The sequence below is a fragment of the Syngnathus typhle genome, linkage group LG3 (genome assembly GCF_033458585.1).
Source record: "Syngnathus typhle isolate RoL2023-S1 ecotype Sweden linkage group LG3, RoL_Styp_1.0, whole genome shotgun sequence".
Lineage (NCBI taxonomy): Eukaryota > Metazoa > Chordata > Actinopteri > Syngnathiformes > Syngnathidae > Syngnathus > Syngnathus typhle.
In genome coordinates this window covers 10,699,613-10,718,494 of record NC_083740.1, presented here as the reverse complement: position 1 = coordinate 10,718,494, position 18,882 = coordinate 10,699,613, and the positions used below count along the sequence as shown (strand labels likewise).

The following is an 18,882-nucleotide window of genomic DNA, read 5'->3' as shown; positions in this document are numbered from 1 at the left end:
TTTGTGGGCCACATAAAACGGGGTGTGACGGGCCGCATATGGCCCCCGGGCCATGGGTTTGACACCCATGTCCTAAACAGACTGACACACTACGCGGAATTCCGATTTTACAATGATATTTTACAGCGACAATCATTAGCTGAGTAGGGAGACTAGAACTTAAAGTTCATGTTTGATGTAGTCAAAATGATGCTTGTGCCAACACCTTCACATTGATTAACATGATCTTCTGAGGGAGGGCAAATTAAAAAAAAAAAGTCACTCGTTAATTATTGATATGCTGAGTATCGTCATTGCACACAGAAGGCGCCTAATAACGTATTTAAGTAAGAAAGCCTATTTAGTTTATTTTTAGCCTTAATTTCAGTTTGAGGTTACTCTTTGAGTGAAATTAAAGCAATTTAACGATGCAATCAATCACATCGAATGATTCAAACTTTTAGATAAAATTGAATCAAAACACGTATCGATATCAAGTCATCTTTTATTGGAGTTATGTAATTGTTTTTCTAGAGAGAATTCAGATAATAATTTCTCGCTACTCAAATTTCTGGTGGAAATCTTGCCAATATCACACTCATCTGAAATTTGGTGATCCTAAATCAACTAAATGGAGGATACAGCAGGAAAGTCCTAATGATTGAAGTATTATGTGCTGATTTTGTGTTCTGATAAACACAGGAGAGAATCACCTCTTATTGTTGCATAACAAAATTGACATCTAACATGGAGGGTTATGTAGGATAGGGTTAAAGGGCTCTCTTTATCAAATGTTACTATACGGGTACATTTTGCCCTTTGTTGCAGCAAATGTGATTGATGTTACACGCCAAAGCAGCATGACATTGCAAATATTTCACAATGAGACACGTAAGAAGGCACAAAGAATTTCACTTGTGTGGAAGGCTCAGATGACTGGCTGGGGCTACAAAGTCTGATGGATGACAGGAAATCCAGAAGATTTAGGGAATTAGCTCACCGATTGTGTGAGAACCTGGGACTGCGTCTGATTTATAGATCCATCAGTCAAGGCCAATCGTTGCCATGTTTAAAATGAATTCCCTACAGCAACTATGTTAGGTTTCCCCTTGTAGAATAAAGAAAAATACACAGCATGCATTCTGAAAAGTGCCACTGATGAAAAATGTCATTGTGTAAGCATATTTTCTCTTGCAGAGGTCGTGTATGCTGTACGAAAAATTAAAGAGCAAATCATGAAGCAACTGCAGAGTGGTGATGGCTAGTCATATGGGAAGTTCTGAGCAGTGGAACTAAAGGAGGCCATAAGGAGGCCTCCACATGCCACCTCACGCAAGACAGTCATGTGCAGAAAGCAAATGTCAGTTTATTCAGTCAGAAGACTCTACAATTGATTCTCTTTTGGGGACAATGATTCAGCCATGCATTAATTAAGCGGAACAACTTTTTTTATAGAGAATAATGTAAAGAAGACAAACTTTTCTTCAATAACTGGTTTTCTGTCTAAAATTCGAGATCACGGGGAGTTTTTCAGTCACCACTCATCGGTATTTGAGACATGTCACATAACTCAGTAGCACATCATTACAATCGTGGAATTGGAAACCAACAACATGTGTCATTAGGTTTAGGAATGTTCTGTGAGATTTCTCAATATTAAAATATTGTCTGTTGTCTCAATAATAGTTAGAATGGAATGACGAAACACACGTTGTTGTACCACGTGACAAGTTTGGAGTTGAATAACCTTCCGCCCCCAACACGCCCCCATCAGTGTCACAGCGGCGGGCAAGTACAAATGTGCGTGTCCTAATAAAGTTGGTCATGAATTTCACATTCTCCTTATTTCTTACGGAGGGACTTGCTTTGCACCGTCGAAATGGTGGAGGAACTGTTGGTGTTAAGCGATGCAAAACCCAACTCGGTGAGTACTGAAATATCACATTTGATGAAGAAAGTTAGAACATGGTGGAGGTATTTGAAACTTGCACGTCACTGTTTTGTGCTCAAACTTTTGCATTACTTTCAGCAAACCATTTAAAGGAGGATAAATCATGGGGAAAACAAACTCAGATACAAAGGGGGAAAAGACAGTAACCACAACAAGAATATGTGGAAATGTGACCTCTAAAGATAAAAGCACTCATGTTGCCGCTAATGAAGTTAAATTAAATGCTGACTGGGCAGCATTATCCTGTAGCAGCCCACGTGTTGTAGTGACGCTCCAGCAGGCTTTTTGTTGCTAAATTAAGTTTATTTATGTCTATGCATGAATTGTTCTCTGCTTCCTGTCTGTTCAATCTCTGTGTCTCCAAGGGGAAACTTCTTACACAGGAAACGTGATGTAAATATAGCTTCAATCCATCAAATAATATGAAGACAGTAAATTTGAAGATGGACTTCAAAAGAGTAAACCTTATGGGAAAGCAGCTTACTTTTGATTTCTTCACTGAGCTTTCTGATCTTCATTTTTAGTTTTTGAGTGTAGTTCTTATCCTGGTGACATCTGATTGAATAGACTGACAAAAGCAGGGTATTCCATTGCAATCAAGCTTTCAGATTTGAATGCCATCTTGTTTCATTTGACTGACTGACTGACATTCTGCTGGACAGACAGATATTTCTGGTAACCTTTTCAACTTGTGTGTTGTTGCCAATTTACGATGTCAACACAACACCAAACGTGGCCTTGTAAATAGCCTGCAGAAGTAATTAAAAAAAGCTTCCCTACATTGAGAAAATGTACGTATGACTTTGCTCGTACTGGGAATAAGTCACTCTACGTCTCATGTTTGCTGAAAAAAAATCCTTTATATTTCATGTGTTTTAAATTTTTGTCTACTCCTCAGAACCTCTCAAAGTCACTGCTGGCGGTGGCTTTTCTGGCGTCCTTTGGCAGTTCCATGCTCTATGGATTCAATCTTGCTGTGGTCAACTCGCCTGCAGAGGTTTGTATGACTGCTGCAGATGTTTCCATTCTTTTAATGCCTAATCCTTTAGAAAACCTCAAATACCTCTTATGAACCAACACCATTTGAAGCAAACGTGTCAAGACGTTGTGTCCAGTTGTCATGCGGGGTCATGCGGCCTTGCGTGTTAAATTGAAAAGCGCTTCCATTCTGTGTCTTGATCAACCCGTCAATGCTTGATTTGATACGGTGCTCAACCGGAGAGAACTGAGAACGGTTTCCATTTCACCCCATGCTGAAGCTCCCGGGCTTCATGGTTAGCGTAGTGCGCTAAATGTAGTACTTTCTTATATTCGTCGTCATTTTGACTATAGTCAAATATAAATAGAAATATAAGCTCTGGTTAATATCGCTATCATCCCAGACATGCTGGAGCATATTACAATTGCAGTGCAGTAATGTACCCTGGACTTACCACCAAACAAATAAAAACAAGCAATATTTCACACCATTCACATTTATTTCTAGTGGTGCCCAACCGATTAAATTAGAGTTCTTTTCACAATAATAAACATCGGCCCAAATTTGGCCAATTATTCTATTAGTCTCATAAAACGGTACATACACACTGAATTTGAACATGACAAAAACTCGGTCATGTGTGCCTGGCAACATGTTCTTCGTTTGTCCATCTTTTGTTTATCTTCATTGCTAAGGTTTTCAAGTTGTTCCACCTATACATTAACCTACCTCCAGTTTGCAGCACCAAGTACAAGATAGAAGTATTTCTATTTATAAGTTGATTTAGTTTTAATTTCGTGAAATAATTTCCGAAATATTTCAAATGCTTTTATTTTTGCATGTTTTTGTCCTCAAATTTTGCTCTGTTTAAAAATCTGATACTGACGGGCAAAGTATTGTAAAACAGTCAAATGTTATATCTTTAATTCACATATTAGTGGAAGTGATCAAACATTTTTATTTATGTGTTCTTTGTATTAATCGATAATCTGTTTTATAGTCTTTCAAATATCGGCATAAAAACCTTCTGTTGATCACTAATTTCTAGTCTTCAGTAATCCAACATGCATGTTTTCGGCGTGTGAAAGAAATCCTGAGTAGCAGGAGAACATCCCCAATCACAGAGGGAACACGTAACTTCCACATTAAAAAGTCAGAGGTGAGATTGTAACCGAGAAGGAGACGTAATAATCACAAGTGCAGCCAAGAATAAAGTTATTTTAATAAATGGGAAAGTTCCAGGTCATTTTCTAAGCATTGTGTGCTTTGCTTTACCATATTTAACCAAAGCACTGCAGTTAAATCCTATCATGTTGCTCTGAGGTCATCACCTTGATATACGTATATAAAATAGATAAACAAAATGCTGAATGGTTCATGGATAAAATATGTATATCTGACCCTTTGTAGTAACATCTCATGACTTTTCTTTTTTTGTGTGGCAAAGCTAATCACAGAAGCAGCTTCTTATTTTTACGCACCACATGTCTAGGACAAGTTCTCCGGAGAACTACATGTCATGCAATGTTACTAATAGACATGCGGTTAATGTGATCAGGACAAAGCTTTAACCACGGTACATGTGACTTGTAGGGTTCATTATGCATTTGTTACACCAGTGTTGTCCAAGCCACCTTTTTTGTGTTGCTGACCTGTTGCTCCATCCATCCATCCATCCAGTCTGTTTTATTGTTGTGGTCTTCATCTGACTTCGAGAAAAAGTCTTACCCATCTGATTTTGGCCAAAAAGCAGACTAACGTGGACTGGTAGACAATCAGTTGTTTGGCACAGAGACTGTGAATGCGAAAATGAAAAAGTTAAATTATATATATTTATTTATATTATTATATATATATTAGTGTCTTATTACATCATGGGCTCCGTTATAACATTTGAAAAGATTTTTTTTTTTTTACCAGGCCAATAACATGTTATTATGGTATTGGTCAAAGGTAAGTTGTTACATTATAGGTCCAAGACCTTTATTACAGTATTGAACAGTTATCAGGTTATGGGCCTATTTTTTTTTTTTAAAAAGGGCAAATTTATTTTGTTATGGGCCGTTGCCATATTATAGGTTGTTGTCACGCAATGGATTCTATGGACCTAAAAGCATAGTCACCGCTCATTGGTTAGTCATCATGTTAGCGTTTTCACTCTGATCCTTTTATGAATGCTTGGCAGCTCAAATACAGTCGTAGCATTAGTAACTTCTTTTCCTCCACCAGTACATCAAAAACTTCTACAACGAAACACTTCAAGAAAATTATAACTGGATTCCAGATGAGAGCCACCTCACAGTCTTATATTCCCTCACTGTGTCTATCTTTGCTATTGGTGGAATGATTGGAGCCTTGTTAGTGAGAAGACTCGTAACCAAGTATGGAAGGTCAGTGTGTTAATGGTGTCATAGTCAATATCAAATACTTTTCAATTTGGTGGCTAACAACACCTATTGTTCAATCAAAATGTATGTGTCTGAGCAGGAAGGGGACGTTGGTGCGATCAACTGTGCTTGTGTTTGTTGGAGGAGGTCTTATGGGCCTCAGCAGAGCATGGAGGGCACCAGCCATGGTCATCATCGGGCGCTTCATTGTTGGAGTACATTCCGGTAAGACCATCTGTACCCCGAATTCCAAAAGCATGCCGTATTATTAGGATTATGTCATTAAAAAAAAAAAAAAGAAAATCGGAAAATATGTCTAATATCATCAAATTGAAAAAAAGCATTGAAACTCTCTCTTTGATGGAACAGGTATCTCTCTCAGTGTGGTGCCAATGTACCTGGGTGAGATTGCTCCCAAGAATTTACGAGGTTTCCTGGGTCTTATTCCGAGCATCCATATTTGTCTTGGGGTCTTCATTGCTCAGGTCCTGGGGCTCCAAGAGCTGATGGGAAAGGTACTGACATAACGGTGTGCAACATGAGTCTTCTACTGTACGTTTGAGTTGCTGATTCCTTACAGGAAGAGCACTGGCCTCTGCTCATGTCCCTGATAGTATTTCCGACCCTGGTCCAGCTGATGCTGTTGCCATGGTTTCCTGAGAGCCCACGGTACCTGTTGATAGAAAAAGGAAATATTCATGCCACAATTGCAGGTTTGGAATTATGTCCTCATTAAGATGACTGAACTCATTACATATTATATCCCACTTGAGTTCTTTTCTAAGAATGACATCATTGTTCGCCTTGATAAGCGATCAGTTTGCAGGATGTCTGACTAAAATAGTTTATCTGTCAGATTTAAAATGGCATGTCTTCTATCCTCCAGCTCTCAAGAGGTTCCGCGCTAAAGGCAACATCCAGTTGGAGGTGGAGGAGATGCAGGAGGAACAACGCTCTTTGTCCTCCACCCAGACTGTATCTGTGTGTGGACTCCTTATGGACCGCTGCGTTCGCTGGCAAGTCATCACCATTGTGGTGGTCAACATTGGCATGCAGCTGTCTGGCATTGATGCGGTGAGTCGAGGAAAGTTGGATTGACTTGCTCATGTTTGCGCAGTTATTATGGCAGCTTCCTGCTGTGCTCCCTCCATCTGTATGCCTTCCTGTCCATATATCACAGTCCCACTAAGCAGGGGGCAAACAACCACGCCTCATTATCTTCAGGTCTCCTCTCAGAGCGCTGGCCCCCATTGGAGGGTTGATACATCTACATACAGGCAACACTCACTGCACTGTTCCAGTGGAAGCTTCAGGCACGTGCTACAACCAAATCCCAGCAGGGGTACACCCCGCTGGGTCTGCCAGTCCCAGATGTTCCAGACTGCCACACCGGAACATGAACATGGAGCGTGTTTTACATTTTCAAGCATTCATAATGAACACATGCGAGTTGCATCCAGCCATCTATTTCCTATGCAACGTATCATGTCGTAACTTACTTGAGAGGCAGGACTTGGATGGATCAAGCCCACTTCTACCCCTAAACATAATTGCTGCCAATTCTCGACAGATGTTTCTGTAACTGTGTCTCATACTAGCGTTTGGTCTTCCCTATCCACTGTACCCCTCTACGTTAGTGGTTCACATTAGTTTTGCTTGACATCGTGGGGTTTCTGCTCTTGAGGCATTCACTTAGCTGTTCAACACTGGGGACCATTTTCTTGATTCATGTCATCAAGACTCCCTTTTCTGCTGAGTGTACAGTCTCAGGATGTTGCGCTTAGAAAGAAGAAACGCTCCTTCCTTCTTTATACCAACTGGCACAAAAGGGAAAAGCTGAGCAGAGAAAATGAAAAAAACAGCTGAGTGGAAAGAACGGATGTACTGTATGTGTAGTTATACTACATATACAGTGTTTCATGTTCTGTGAATGTCTGGCGACCAGTCCACAGTAACGCACGTAACTTCAGACGCAACAAATTACTTTATAATCACAAAATAATGATCCATAATCTTTTTGATTCATGATTCCTAGTTTTCAGCGGGCCACTTATGATTGATTTCATGACACAATGCTTCAGGCCAGTTTAATTTTAGGAATTTGGTCCATATATAAGGCGCACCGGACTATACTGTCGGCTTTTGAGAAAATGTTAGGTTATTAGGTGTGTCCAGAAAATACGGTAAATAAAAGCGAGTGCCACATGTACTAAAGGCAGAACATGCACACTTCACACGGATGCCTGAAACGTGCTGTTTCTTATGCCATATTCCATCTGCCACTTTACAGGCTACTTTCTTGTTAATTGGACGTGTTAGAAACCAAAGGAGGGAACATGCTTATAAAACATGAATGGCATTAACGTTATATTCTTTACGCTTTCCTTTGAATGTTAAATTTGGACCGTGACCTTCAGTTTTATGATATTCACAGCAGTATGCGGCTCACCTTTTAGTTGACAGCAAAGTTATAAACGGGATCCAAATGGAGCTTAGAGGACAGGTGGGTTCAGAAGATTCAGATGAGTGCCTGCAGGCAAGTGCCAGGAGCCTTCAGGGTGCCAGCCTTGTGCTGCACCTTGAGGGATGACATCAGCCTCGGAGCTGTTGAGCTCACTCACTGCTTGCTCTGCTCATCTTGAAAAATGTCTAAAACTTAAGGATGGAGTTCACAAAGTCATTCCTTGACACTTAATCATTTGGTTTTATTGTCCATCTTCATCTAAGAAATAGATGTTGCATCAGCAGAATGTTATTAATGACAATGCATAAATTCATTTCAAAGGGAGTGCTTGTCACATGTTGCTCCAGATGATTTGCTGCCACTAAAATGAATGAGTGAGTGATGTGGGCTGGGATGATAATGATCACAATAATGAGATGCATGCAAATGAGACTTTTCACATGATGTTGTCTTGTTATTCTCAATTTCAGATTTGGTTCTACACAAATGATATATTCAAGAATGCTGGGATTCCAGAACCCCATATTCAGTATACCACAGTGGGAACTGGAGCCGTCGAGGTCATTTCCGGAATGCTGGGTGTGAGTGCACACATGCTAAGAAAACCTGCCACATATGAATAACAGAGAAAAACATTGTATTGTGTAGTATGGTTGTTTTAGAGATGAAATAATGAAACTGTTGTTAGATGCAGACAGTTGATGGCCACCTTGTTTCCTATCTTGCAGTGTTTTGCAATTGAGCGTGTAGGTCGAAGACCTCTGATGATTGGTGGTTACATCTTCATGAGCCTCTGCTGTGTTGGGATCACTGTGTCGGTCCTCTTCCAGGTACACCAACATTTGATTTCACCACTTCAATCCTGGTTTTTAACTTTAATATGATGACTTGCTTGACCAATTACAGGAGCAGCTGTCCTTTATGCGCTACATCAGCGTGGGCTGCGTGGTTGGGATTATTGCTGGCTTCTGCATCGGTCCAGGTGAATACTATATCAAAGTACCAATTAGCGACAATTGTTTCCAGTTTTATATTTTTGCTTACCGTCTTCCCTTACAGTTCTTTAATGACTTTTTCTTTTTACACTTTTGTCTGTGGCTTGAAAACAAAACGCAGACTCAATATTATAACATCATATTTTGAAAGGAACATTGCTACTAATTTCATTGTGCAGCAAAATGAATGCACAAACAACAGTGCCACTTTGTCTAAAATGTTAATCCACAAAACGTACATTTCAACATTCAGATTGTCAACCCCAGTCACCCATCCATCCCATCACCGTACATTTTATTTCAAGAGCAAAATGTGTTTTTATTATTATCATACCGTAATTTCTGGACTACAAAACGCACCTGATTTGAGGCCGCAATATCTCAATTTAGACACACAAAAATGGGTACATATTGCTGTGCGTCTCCACTTTATAATGGGATATGTACAAAGAAACATGTCACACAGATGGTTTTAAAAATAATAATAATAATTTCCATAAACATTTGAACATTGCTAGACAGAGGAGCCTCCCAGAAAAGTCATTGATCGCTGCAACTAGTCAGTGCATACTTTTTTTTTTTTTAATGGGTGGTGACATTGTTGTTGATGCACTTGAACTCATCTTGATAAATCACGTGATGTTTACATCGATCTCCCCCGTGTCACATGGGTGTAGAACGACTGTTCTGATTAATGTGGTGGCGCATGTCAACAGCAGATCAGAATAGATCAAGTCACAAGTAAACGGAATTTTCATTCTGTTTGGTCATTCAGTTGAATTCTAATTGGATTATAAAGCAGCAACTTGTAGTCCGGGAATTACGGCAATTCCAGTTACATATAGATACATTTGTGATGTATTGATTTGTTAAAAATATTAAGTACAGGAGCAGTTATTTTGCAAATTTTGAGGGACAATCCCACAGTTGTCAATGTGGTGGATATAATTGGTTCATGCAAGACTGTAGGATGACTCCAGTCCAGATACTTAACATTTGGGTTCAAGCCGCCCAATTTTAGGCCAACTAGGTCATGTCCTGTGCGCAAGGTAACACTGCCTCCTCCTGGACAGGATAGAGCCAACGCCATCCCCTCCCTCTCTCTTTCTCCGTCTCGCCTGCACACCGATATTGTAATTCATTAGTCTTGTAAATTAGGAAGTCTTAAGTGCCACACTACATCCATTCCCACAGTCATTTATACAAGAGAAAGAGTTGAGTGAAGTGAATTAAGAGGCAATCATTTACAACATTGGAAGCCATGTTGAGCGGACCTGCGAGGATGATGAATTGGGGAGAATCCGGCATACACGACGTCATTCGTCAAGCAGGCAAAAATCTATACTTCGGCGCACAGACGAGGGTTTGTGTTGCCGCAATTAGACTTTTAATGGCTCATTGTTCATCAGCTCGGCATGATGAATGCAGCTTCCGTCAGACTAAAGCCTGCACGCACCGTGACGCCTCCCATACATACCGCAGATGTTGACAAATTATGGCCTAGTTATTAGCCCGGCAATATTAAACCTTCATCTGCGCAATTATCATGCGCAGATAACGAGGACAGCATTTGTAATACTTATCGTTGGAGCATTGGAGAGAAAATGCATCTTTCTCCTTCATCACTTTTAACAATGAAGAATTGTGTATTTGAAGCCAACAGACAATCTGGAAAAAAAAATCAGTGAACAAAAAAATTACTGACTAAGGTGGTTTTCTTGTGGTTTGGCCCATTTCCAACTTGGAAAATGTCCTCCTCGTCACATAATAAATTACATTTTGGAAAAGGAGCATAACGGAATGTTTTTATTGCGTTAAGAAAAGTCACTGCTTTAATTTCTGGAAAACGATTTGCCGATTAAATTTGATAGCACCAAACTGTCTGTGGTAACTCACTTTATTTACTACAAGACAGACAGACTCTGTCCGCTGAGTAAAACTGGTATCTTCTGAAGTGCGATCAGATTAAGAAATCTGACATTTTTCACAATCTCTCGTAGCCGGCGTGCCCTTCCTGATCACGGCGGAGCTCTTCAAACAGTCGCACAGACCAGCAGCCTACACGATGGGAGGTTGTCTCAACTGGTTATCTAACTTCACCATTGGCTTTGTCTTTCCCTTTCTTGAGGTCAGAACACTTTCATTTTTTTACTCTTAATTATTGAGCTAAAGACATTGGCTTGCATGTAAAGGTTTCAATTTGATCTGGTGAACTTCGTGAGTTGACATAAAACTATCCCCCAAAATATATTGGAGACCCTTTTGGTAGTTGCAAATGCTAAGGAATTACATTTCAGAACCACAAAACATATGAGATACTATTTCTTATGAAGCGCTACCATTCTGAACCACACTTTGGAAATAACAGATTTGCTCGAATGACTTTAAATGATCATATTTAAGTAAATAATAGGAATCTATGTGAAGACACTGATCAGTTTAATGATTTCTCACATTCATTATCCACAATGATTGAATCATTATTAGGCTATCGGGAGTGTAATTTCTCTGGTGAGCTGATTTTAGAAAAGGTCTGTGTGTGATTCATTACTTGGGGGCTGCCAGTGGTAACCGCTGCTCTAAATTGTCCATCGTGGCGATTGCGATTTTCACTTTTGCTTGGCTGTCAAAACAAACGACGGTAGAATAGTATGGGCTATTGGGTCAAGTCTGAAAATGAATTACTTAACACAAACACACATTTAACAGATTGTTAAGAGCACACTTGTCTTGCAACATTAACCAAAACGAGAGAGTGAGTATATTCCGCCTGGGGCAATTCTAAAATCAGAGAATTAGAGTTTCTTAGCTCCCAGCAAGGCAAAGCAACAGTTTACAGCTTTGTGCGTTTTGAACCCAATGTCATTCCTTCATTTCTGAAAGAAAAGCATACCACTTTTTGGGAAAGTCTGTGACTAGATTATCACATCTTATAAAGTTGATTTAAATGTGTTTTGCAAGAAAAAAAAACAACGGTTGGGTTGTTTTGGCCACCTGGGTCGGTCCAATTTTTAACCCAAGTTGGGTTGTTTTCAACCCAGCATTTTTAAGGGTGTGCTATGGGTCAACAAAGGTTGGGAAACACTGCTCTAAGTCATTCTCATCTGCATTGTCTTGTTCAGCATGATCTCCTACTCTGTTGCAGTAGAAACCTAAAGAAAGAGAGAGAGACAAACACACACGCAGACCAAAAAAAAGACACCAGTCTATATATAAGCTGTGATGAATACCCTTTTACTTTTTAAACAATAGAGTAGAATAATAATCTTTATTTATTATCTTCACGCAAAAAATCTGCACCTCTGCATTTGACCTGTCGCAGTAATGGACAAGGCCAACACACATCGTTAAAGGCACACATTGTAGCAACGAGGGACAACTGAAATGGCTTGAGGGCAGTCCAGTATGTCATTGTCTTGCTCAAGGACACCACAGCTGTGTGTCCAGAGGATGTTGGGGGTCGATGATTTTGAACTGGGGTCCTCACACTGGCAAAGCGTTAGAGGCACCCCTTCTGCATCTTACTGTTTCCTCTTCATCCGCCGTGTATGAAGGTTGCATGTTTGTTGTTTATATTCGGACAAAGCAAGCATGAGAAAAGCTTGAATGATGGTCACCAGCTTAATTCCAGCATGGCATTCCCAGCACTGACTTTTTAGGTCAATGTAACGCAGCAAACCTTAGACTGACTTCCATCTACCATATTGTAAGGTGCGTCAGGCACACGTCAAAGGACACACCCTCGCTATGTCGCAATAGCCAATATGGCGCTGAGTGGTCAGGCAAAGCCCCAAACGGGTACAAGCAAGTTCACTACATAAAACATAAACTAAAAGCATTCCCGCATGGGTCGTCTATGAAAACAGAGTTCTTCGAATTTGACGATGACGACGTCTATTTGTTAGCATGTATCATTATAAAATGGTACAAACCAAACAAAATGTTTTGGCATCTTATTTCTTTGAATATTAGTGGGGGGGGTTTCTATACATAAACAATCCTCTGCGATGAACAACAATTAAAACAGTCCTATTCACTCAACTTTATTTGTATGGTCCTTTCACAACTGCTGCAGCTGTAACAAAGCATTTTCCTCAACACGTGAGATAAGACCGTTATAATAATACAGCCGGCGGGATAGAGTAGAACAACGTGGCCACACTGCAATAGATTTTTTTTTTTTCCTTCATGTGTCCTCCACAGCTGGCCACCGGTCCTTACTGTTACCTCATCTTCTGTGCAATATGCCTGGGAATGGCCGTCTACATCATCTTCATCATTCCCGAGACCAAGAACAAAACCTTCATGGAAATCAGTCAAATGTTTGCCACCAAAAACAACCTCCTTGAAGAGGAGCTGACATCCAATGAGCATCTGAAAATGTCTCACATGAACGGCTATGGGACGCTGGGCCATTGAGATGTAAAGTAGCAGGCGGACCGTTACATTTTTTTTTTTATAAAACTGACAGATGTGTATAAGGCACATTATGGGCTCAACTCACATGTCTATCCTTCCGTGTTCCAATCAACAATGTTTTAAGAGAATCTTTACTGTGTGTGACTCCAAAGTCACATGGCAATTAAGCGTCTGAGAAATTTAATCGCCATTTATCCAGGACATTTGTTCCACAACCCAATCTGCACATATCTGAACACATCTTGTGAGCATTCATATACACTACCGTTCAAAAGTTTGGGGTCACAAAATTGTTTGGGTGACCCCAAACTTTTGAACAGTAGTGTATACCGTTTTTTTCCGTGTATAGTGCGCCCCCATGTATAGTACGCACCCCTAAAAATGGCATGCTGATGCTGGAAAAAAGCTTGTACCCATGTATAATACGCACCCAATTTTTATGAATTTAAAAAAAAAAAGAAAATTATTTATTTATTTATTTTTTTAAGTCCCAATGATCGTCACACACGCAGGGAGGCAATGGGTCCCATTTTTATAGTCTTTGGTATGGTCTTAACTAGGCTGGATGTAATTTTTTTTGTTGGCGTTGATTTCTCCGACTGCTCATAAACGCACCACCGCGCTCCGTGCGCATGGAGCGTGTTTGAAGTGCACAGCAGAGAAGAAAGGAACAAGGCAAAGTGTTGTGAAATAAAATATTACCTGTAATACGGATTTAGGTAGAGAACTGAACTCTCGCTCTTTATATAGCTGACGTGTCTTGCTCATCCGTTCTGCGCATCTGTAATGGCGGCCTCCGTATGATATCCCGTTTGCGTGTGTGCGAGAGCGAGAGAGAGCGAGAGAGAGAGCGTGCGAGAGAACGATCAACCGTAGCGCGCCGCCGACCGCCCAACTGCACCGGGCTGGTCGATTATTGTGACAGAGCCGTCGCTGAAATTTAGAAGATATTTTTAAAGTCCTGATGTACTTTCTAAAATTTAAGTGGACCTCAGTGCGCACTGCGCAGGGAGCTTAATTTGGTGCGGTCGCGCAACCGCAGCGCGCCGGGCGGGCGCTCACTGTCGCATTGCTTAAAGAGCGAGCGCCTTTGTGTTTTAGGATGAACAGCAGAGACCAAAGGAACAAGGCAAAGTGTTGTGAAATAAAATATTACCTGTAATACGCATTTTGTTATTTGCTGATTGAAACTGCTAATTAAACTGTGAATTGAAACTAATAGGAAGAAAACAACTCTCGCTCTTTATATAGCTGACGTGTCTTGCGCATCCGTTCTGTGCATTTTATTTCACAACACTTTGCCTTTCTTCTCTGCTGTTCACTTCAAACACGCTCCATGCGACCGCAATGCTCTCGTATCAGACGCTTGCTCGATCACCTGCTCGTTTGCTGTCCCGTGCGCGCACGAAGCGCGGTGGTGCGTTTACGGGCAGTCGGAGAAATCAACGCCAACAAAAAAAATTACATCCAGCCTAGTTAAGACCATACCAAAGACTATAAAAATGGGACCCATTGCCTCCCTGCGTGTGTGACGATCATTGGGACTTAAAAAAAAAAAAAAAAAAAAAATTAAAAAAAAAACTTTTTTTTTTTTTTTTTTGTACCCATGTATAATGCGCACCCCGGATTTTAGGACAATAAATTAGTAAAATTTTGCGCACTATACACGGAAAAAAACGGTATATTTATTTAGATAATTATTTATAGATTATATATATAATCTTCTGTGTAAAGAATCTTATAATATATCCGTATACTTATAATCATAGATTATATAAAATCTTATACAAATATAATTTATAATATTTAATTCATAATATTTTATTATAATAATATTTACACTACCGTTCAAAGGTTTGGGGTCACAAAATTGTTTGGGTGACCCCAAACCTTTGAACGGTAGTGTAAATATAACACCTCAGAAGGGGGACATGTCAATGTCGAGTGCATTTTGAATGTCCTGACACCCCAAAATGTAATTTTGTCCTACAGTTCTCACACTCCGAATGTGATGTTTATCTCTTTTTATTTAAGAGAGATATTGTGACTACTGTAGTAGTCATTTTATGTTGTTATGTGAGTTATTTATCAAAATGCTTGTTGGAGTCGTGTGTATGAAAATACTTCTTTGTATAAAAAATGTGTAGTCAGAGACAAGAAGTATCCAATAAAATTAGGAATTTAAAACCCATTAATGTTTCAACTGTTTTACAACGTTTTGACAATCTCCTCTTTGTGTCACTTGCCAAAGGGGCAGCATTATTGTTTAATAATGCTCCATTTCTTGGGCTTTAAAGTTGAAGAATGTTTTTATTGCTTATGAAGCCTGCTCCAAGAATATAACTAAGAAGAACTATAAGTAGTTGGTCAGAGCGCATTTATCTATTCATCAGTTGTGGACCTAATAATGAATGAGCAAAATAGTTATCTCTACGAGAAAACAAATATTTTTCAAAGACTTGATGTTTTAATGTTACATTTGACGATAAGGCAACAGACAGCGTATGAGAATCAACCATGCTATTCCATCATCAACATGGAAATGAGACATTAAAACGTAATGTCCACCCCTTGAGTTGTGCAACCTTGCTCTCTCCCAGTGTGTGAAAGCTGCCATGATCGTAAATGTCATAAACGTGCTCTTCTGCAGACTGAATAACAAATGCGCCATGCATGTGTCATGTGACAGTGATAGCCATTCGGAATACTGAAGGATCCCTTTCGGCTACTTGATCCATCTGTCAGACCTCCTGCGGAACTAACACGCACAAGGACAAAAAAATATTGTCACATGCTTGCATGTCCATCTTACTCAGAGAGGACTGAATGTACGAGATGGAAGGGGGTTGCTATGTAATTCACATATAAATCCTATCATACACTTACAAGTGTGGGGGGGGGGGAAATCTGTAGTACCTGTAACAGTGTTTTACGAGTGCGCGTGTGATGACCCTGATGACCCCTCATTGGCTAGTACTATAAACATCAACTAATTTTAAATGTTTGACCGAATGCATCCCAGCATTTTCTGCTACGATCTGCTGTCACGTAAAGAAGGACTGAAAAAGGAGAGGAGGGGTCCAACCTCTGGAGTTGTTGCATGACAAAATGTTTCCGTCCGAGAGATATGACCAAAATGTGTGTCTGCACATAATAGAAACGGCCTTTCCGACAAAGTGTGCCTTGTCACTCAGTCTGCACACCGCATGAGTGCATGGATAACATTATGGAACACGTGAGAGCGAGCGAACAGGCCCTCCGGCAGAGCCAGTCGATAAATCAGCCAAATAGCATCACAGGCTGGCGCAGGAAGAAGTCCAACAGATAAAATGCTCTCCCACACAACAAAGCCACACTCACTGTGTAATTAATTGCAACAAATTACCTCTTCCTCTCCCAGTCTGCCCCCACCTCTACCCCTCCCTCCCACTGCACTAACGAGCACACTCCTCGCGTGCGTGTCTGACGGAAGAGCATCGGCGCTGCAGCCTTCATAAGTGCCTTAATGTGGCTTATTGCGGTGCGCGGTCCCTTTAGCCGTGGAAATATTCGCGTGACGGATGTGCTTTGTCGCCAGCGCTCCCCAGCGGAGGGCCGCCGCTGTCAGGGAGGAGATGATGACATTAACAGGGAGGCAAGGCGATGACAAATGCCTGTTATCAGCGAACGAGGCCGGTGACAAATCGAACGGCAGCGCCCAGGCAGCCCCGGCGCGGTGTAATAAAAAAGAAGATGGATGGCACACCCAGACAGGGCCCACGTTAATGCGATTTCCACTGCTCTCCCTGACTCCCAATTAAGGCTGGGGGGTGTCGAGAGAGGAGATAGACTGTGTGTCTTGTGGATGAGAGTGTCTCAGGATGGAGAAACATGAGGCATGGTAAAACTCAACAGAGACCTCCGCCAAGGCTAATGTGGTATACTTACAGCGTTTCACCCACTAGCGTTCGTTCCCCGCTACATTGGCGATTTTGATGCAATCAATTTATGAGTTTTTGTAGTACTATAAGGGCAAGTCTGTTGCGGTAGGGCCGCGTTGCGCAGCAGCATCTCAACCAGCATTGAGCTTCACTGGATGAAACGCAGTGTGATTAAGTGTCACGATTATTATGACTGTTACCATGGTTTCTGTTCGCGTCGCCCCTCCCCTCCTGTGTTACCTCACAATCAATGTAGTCACAGTCACCTGCCTCTTGTTACCTGTCATGTATTTAAGTCTGTCTGCCCCTCACTCTCTTGGCGGATCGATGATGTCGTGATGTCTTCTCGTCTCTTGGTTCCTGTCTTTGTCAGTTCTGTTTCGGTTAGCCAGTCTGTCAGTGGGTCCGTTAAGTTATGTTAGTTTGCCGGTTCTGTTGGTCTTGTTCCCTTCATCCTCCCTTCCAACTACCCTTTCCCTCAATAAACCCTGGTACAAGCTGCATTTGGTCGCCCTGCTCCATTCCGATCCATGACACTAAGAGCAAGAAGGCCAGAGGTCCCCAACTATTGTAAGATCCAGTAATAGCTGTTGTGAGCAAAGCACGTGCCTCTGAGAATGGTTGCATACATTTGTGTCAAAGTTAGAATTATTTGAAGGTTCATAATTCGCGTAATATTTTATGATGATATCAGTTAGCCCAAGAAAGGTATACATGTCAAGTCAAGTCAAGTCAAGTTTATTTGTATAGCCCTAAATCACAAGCAGTCTCAAAGGGCTTCACATAGACAGAAATTGACAATTATTCTCAAAGCATCCCCTGATCTTAAGCTCCCAAAAGGGCAAGTAAAAACTTAAAAAAACCTACTGGGGGAAAATAAGAAACCTTGAGAAGGGACCACAGATGGAAGGATCCCCCTTTCAGGATCACCAGGTTGGAATGGATGCAGAGAGTGCACAAATGATACAACATGAACATCAATGAAATAAAAAATGGATGTCCATGTCAGAGCAGAGGGCTGCCGAAGGAGCCCTCAATTGTCCTGGCAGTGTCTACGAGGAGGTTGAGCTGCAGTTCCCCCATCCTGAATCCTGAATCCCTACATTAGGGGTGTAACGATTCATTGCTACACATCGATTAATCGATATAATGCTCTACGATTTATTGGCATCGATGCTAAAGGTAAACATCGATTTATATCGCCGTGTTTGACCTCGGACATTAGACGCGACTTTATTTTGAAATCCAGTTCATTGTTGCTCGCTTCCTCTTTCCGGGAGCAGTGCGCGGCGTTGTTGTGTTGTGAGCAGAGCAGGCACGTGAAAGGGGAGTCGACAACTAGTACGCGGCTCCTGGGCTAGTGCTATGGCTGGTGTCCAAAAAGACGAGGAAATTTGCTCCCCTTTAGGCTTCAAGTCATTCGTTTGGAAGCACTTTGGATTCCAAAGAAAAGATGGCTCAACGGACAAGACACGTGCAGTTTGTAAATCCTGCCATGCGGTGATCAAATATTCAGGGAGCACAAATCTCGCCGCACATTTAAAGAAAAAACACAACATCAAAGTTCAGTGTTAAAATAAGCACTTTGTATACTACAATACTCTTGTCATTTCCTAAATAAAGAGTTTGCGTATGAATTGTTATAAATCAGCATATTGTTCTATATTTTTTATTTAAAAAAAAAAAAAAAAACGATCGTAGAGCACTATATCGTGATATATCGTGAATGAATCGCAGCAGGCTTTAAGATATCGGCAAATATCGTATCGTAGTTCTTTGTATCGATAT

General features: G+C 40.9%; 1 protein-coding gene across 1 annotated transcript; it reads left to right on the top strand.

Moving 5' to 3' along the window:
* The first annotated feature begins 1,767 nt into the window (after positions 1 to 1,767).
* slc2a15b (solute carrier family 2 member 15b) lies at positions 1,768 to 13,451 on the top strand. The gene is made up of 12 exons (XM_061274761.1): positions 1,768 to 1,903; positions 2,829 to 2,927; positions 5,139 to 5,299; positions 5,397 to 5,521; positions 5,666 to 5,811; positions 5,877 to 6,009; positions 6,183 to 6,370; positions 8,231 to 8,341; positions 8,489 to 8,590; positions 8,667 to 8,742; positions 10,756 to 10,883; positions 12,959 to 13,451. The coding sequence occupies exons 1-12, from the start codon at positions 1,859 to 1,861 to the stop codon at positions 13,172 to 13,174; spliced, it is 1,530 nt and encodes a 509-aa protein (XP_061130745.1). The 5' UTR covers positions 1,768 to 1,858; the 3' UTR covers positions 13,175 to 13,451.
* The last annotated feature ends 5,431 nt before the right edge of the window (positions 13,452 to 18,882 follow it).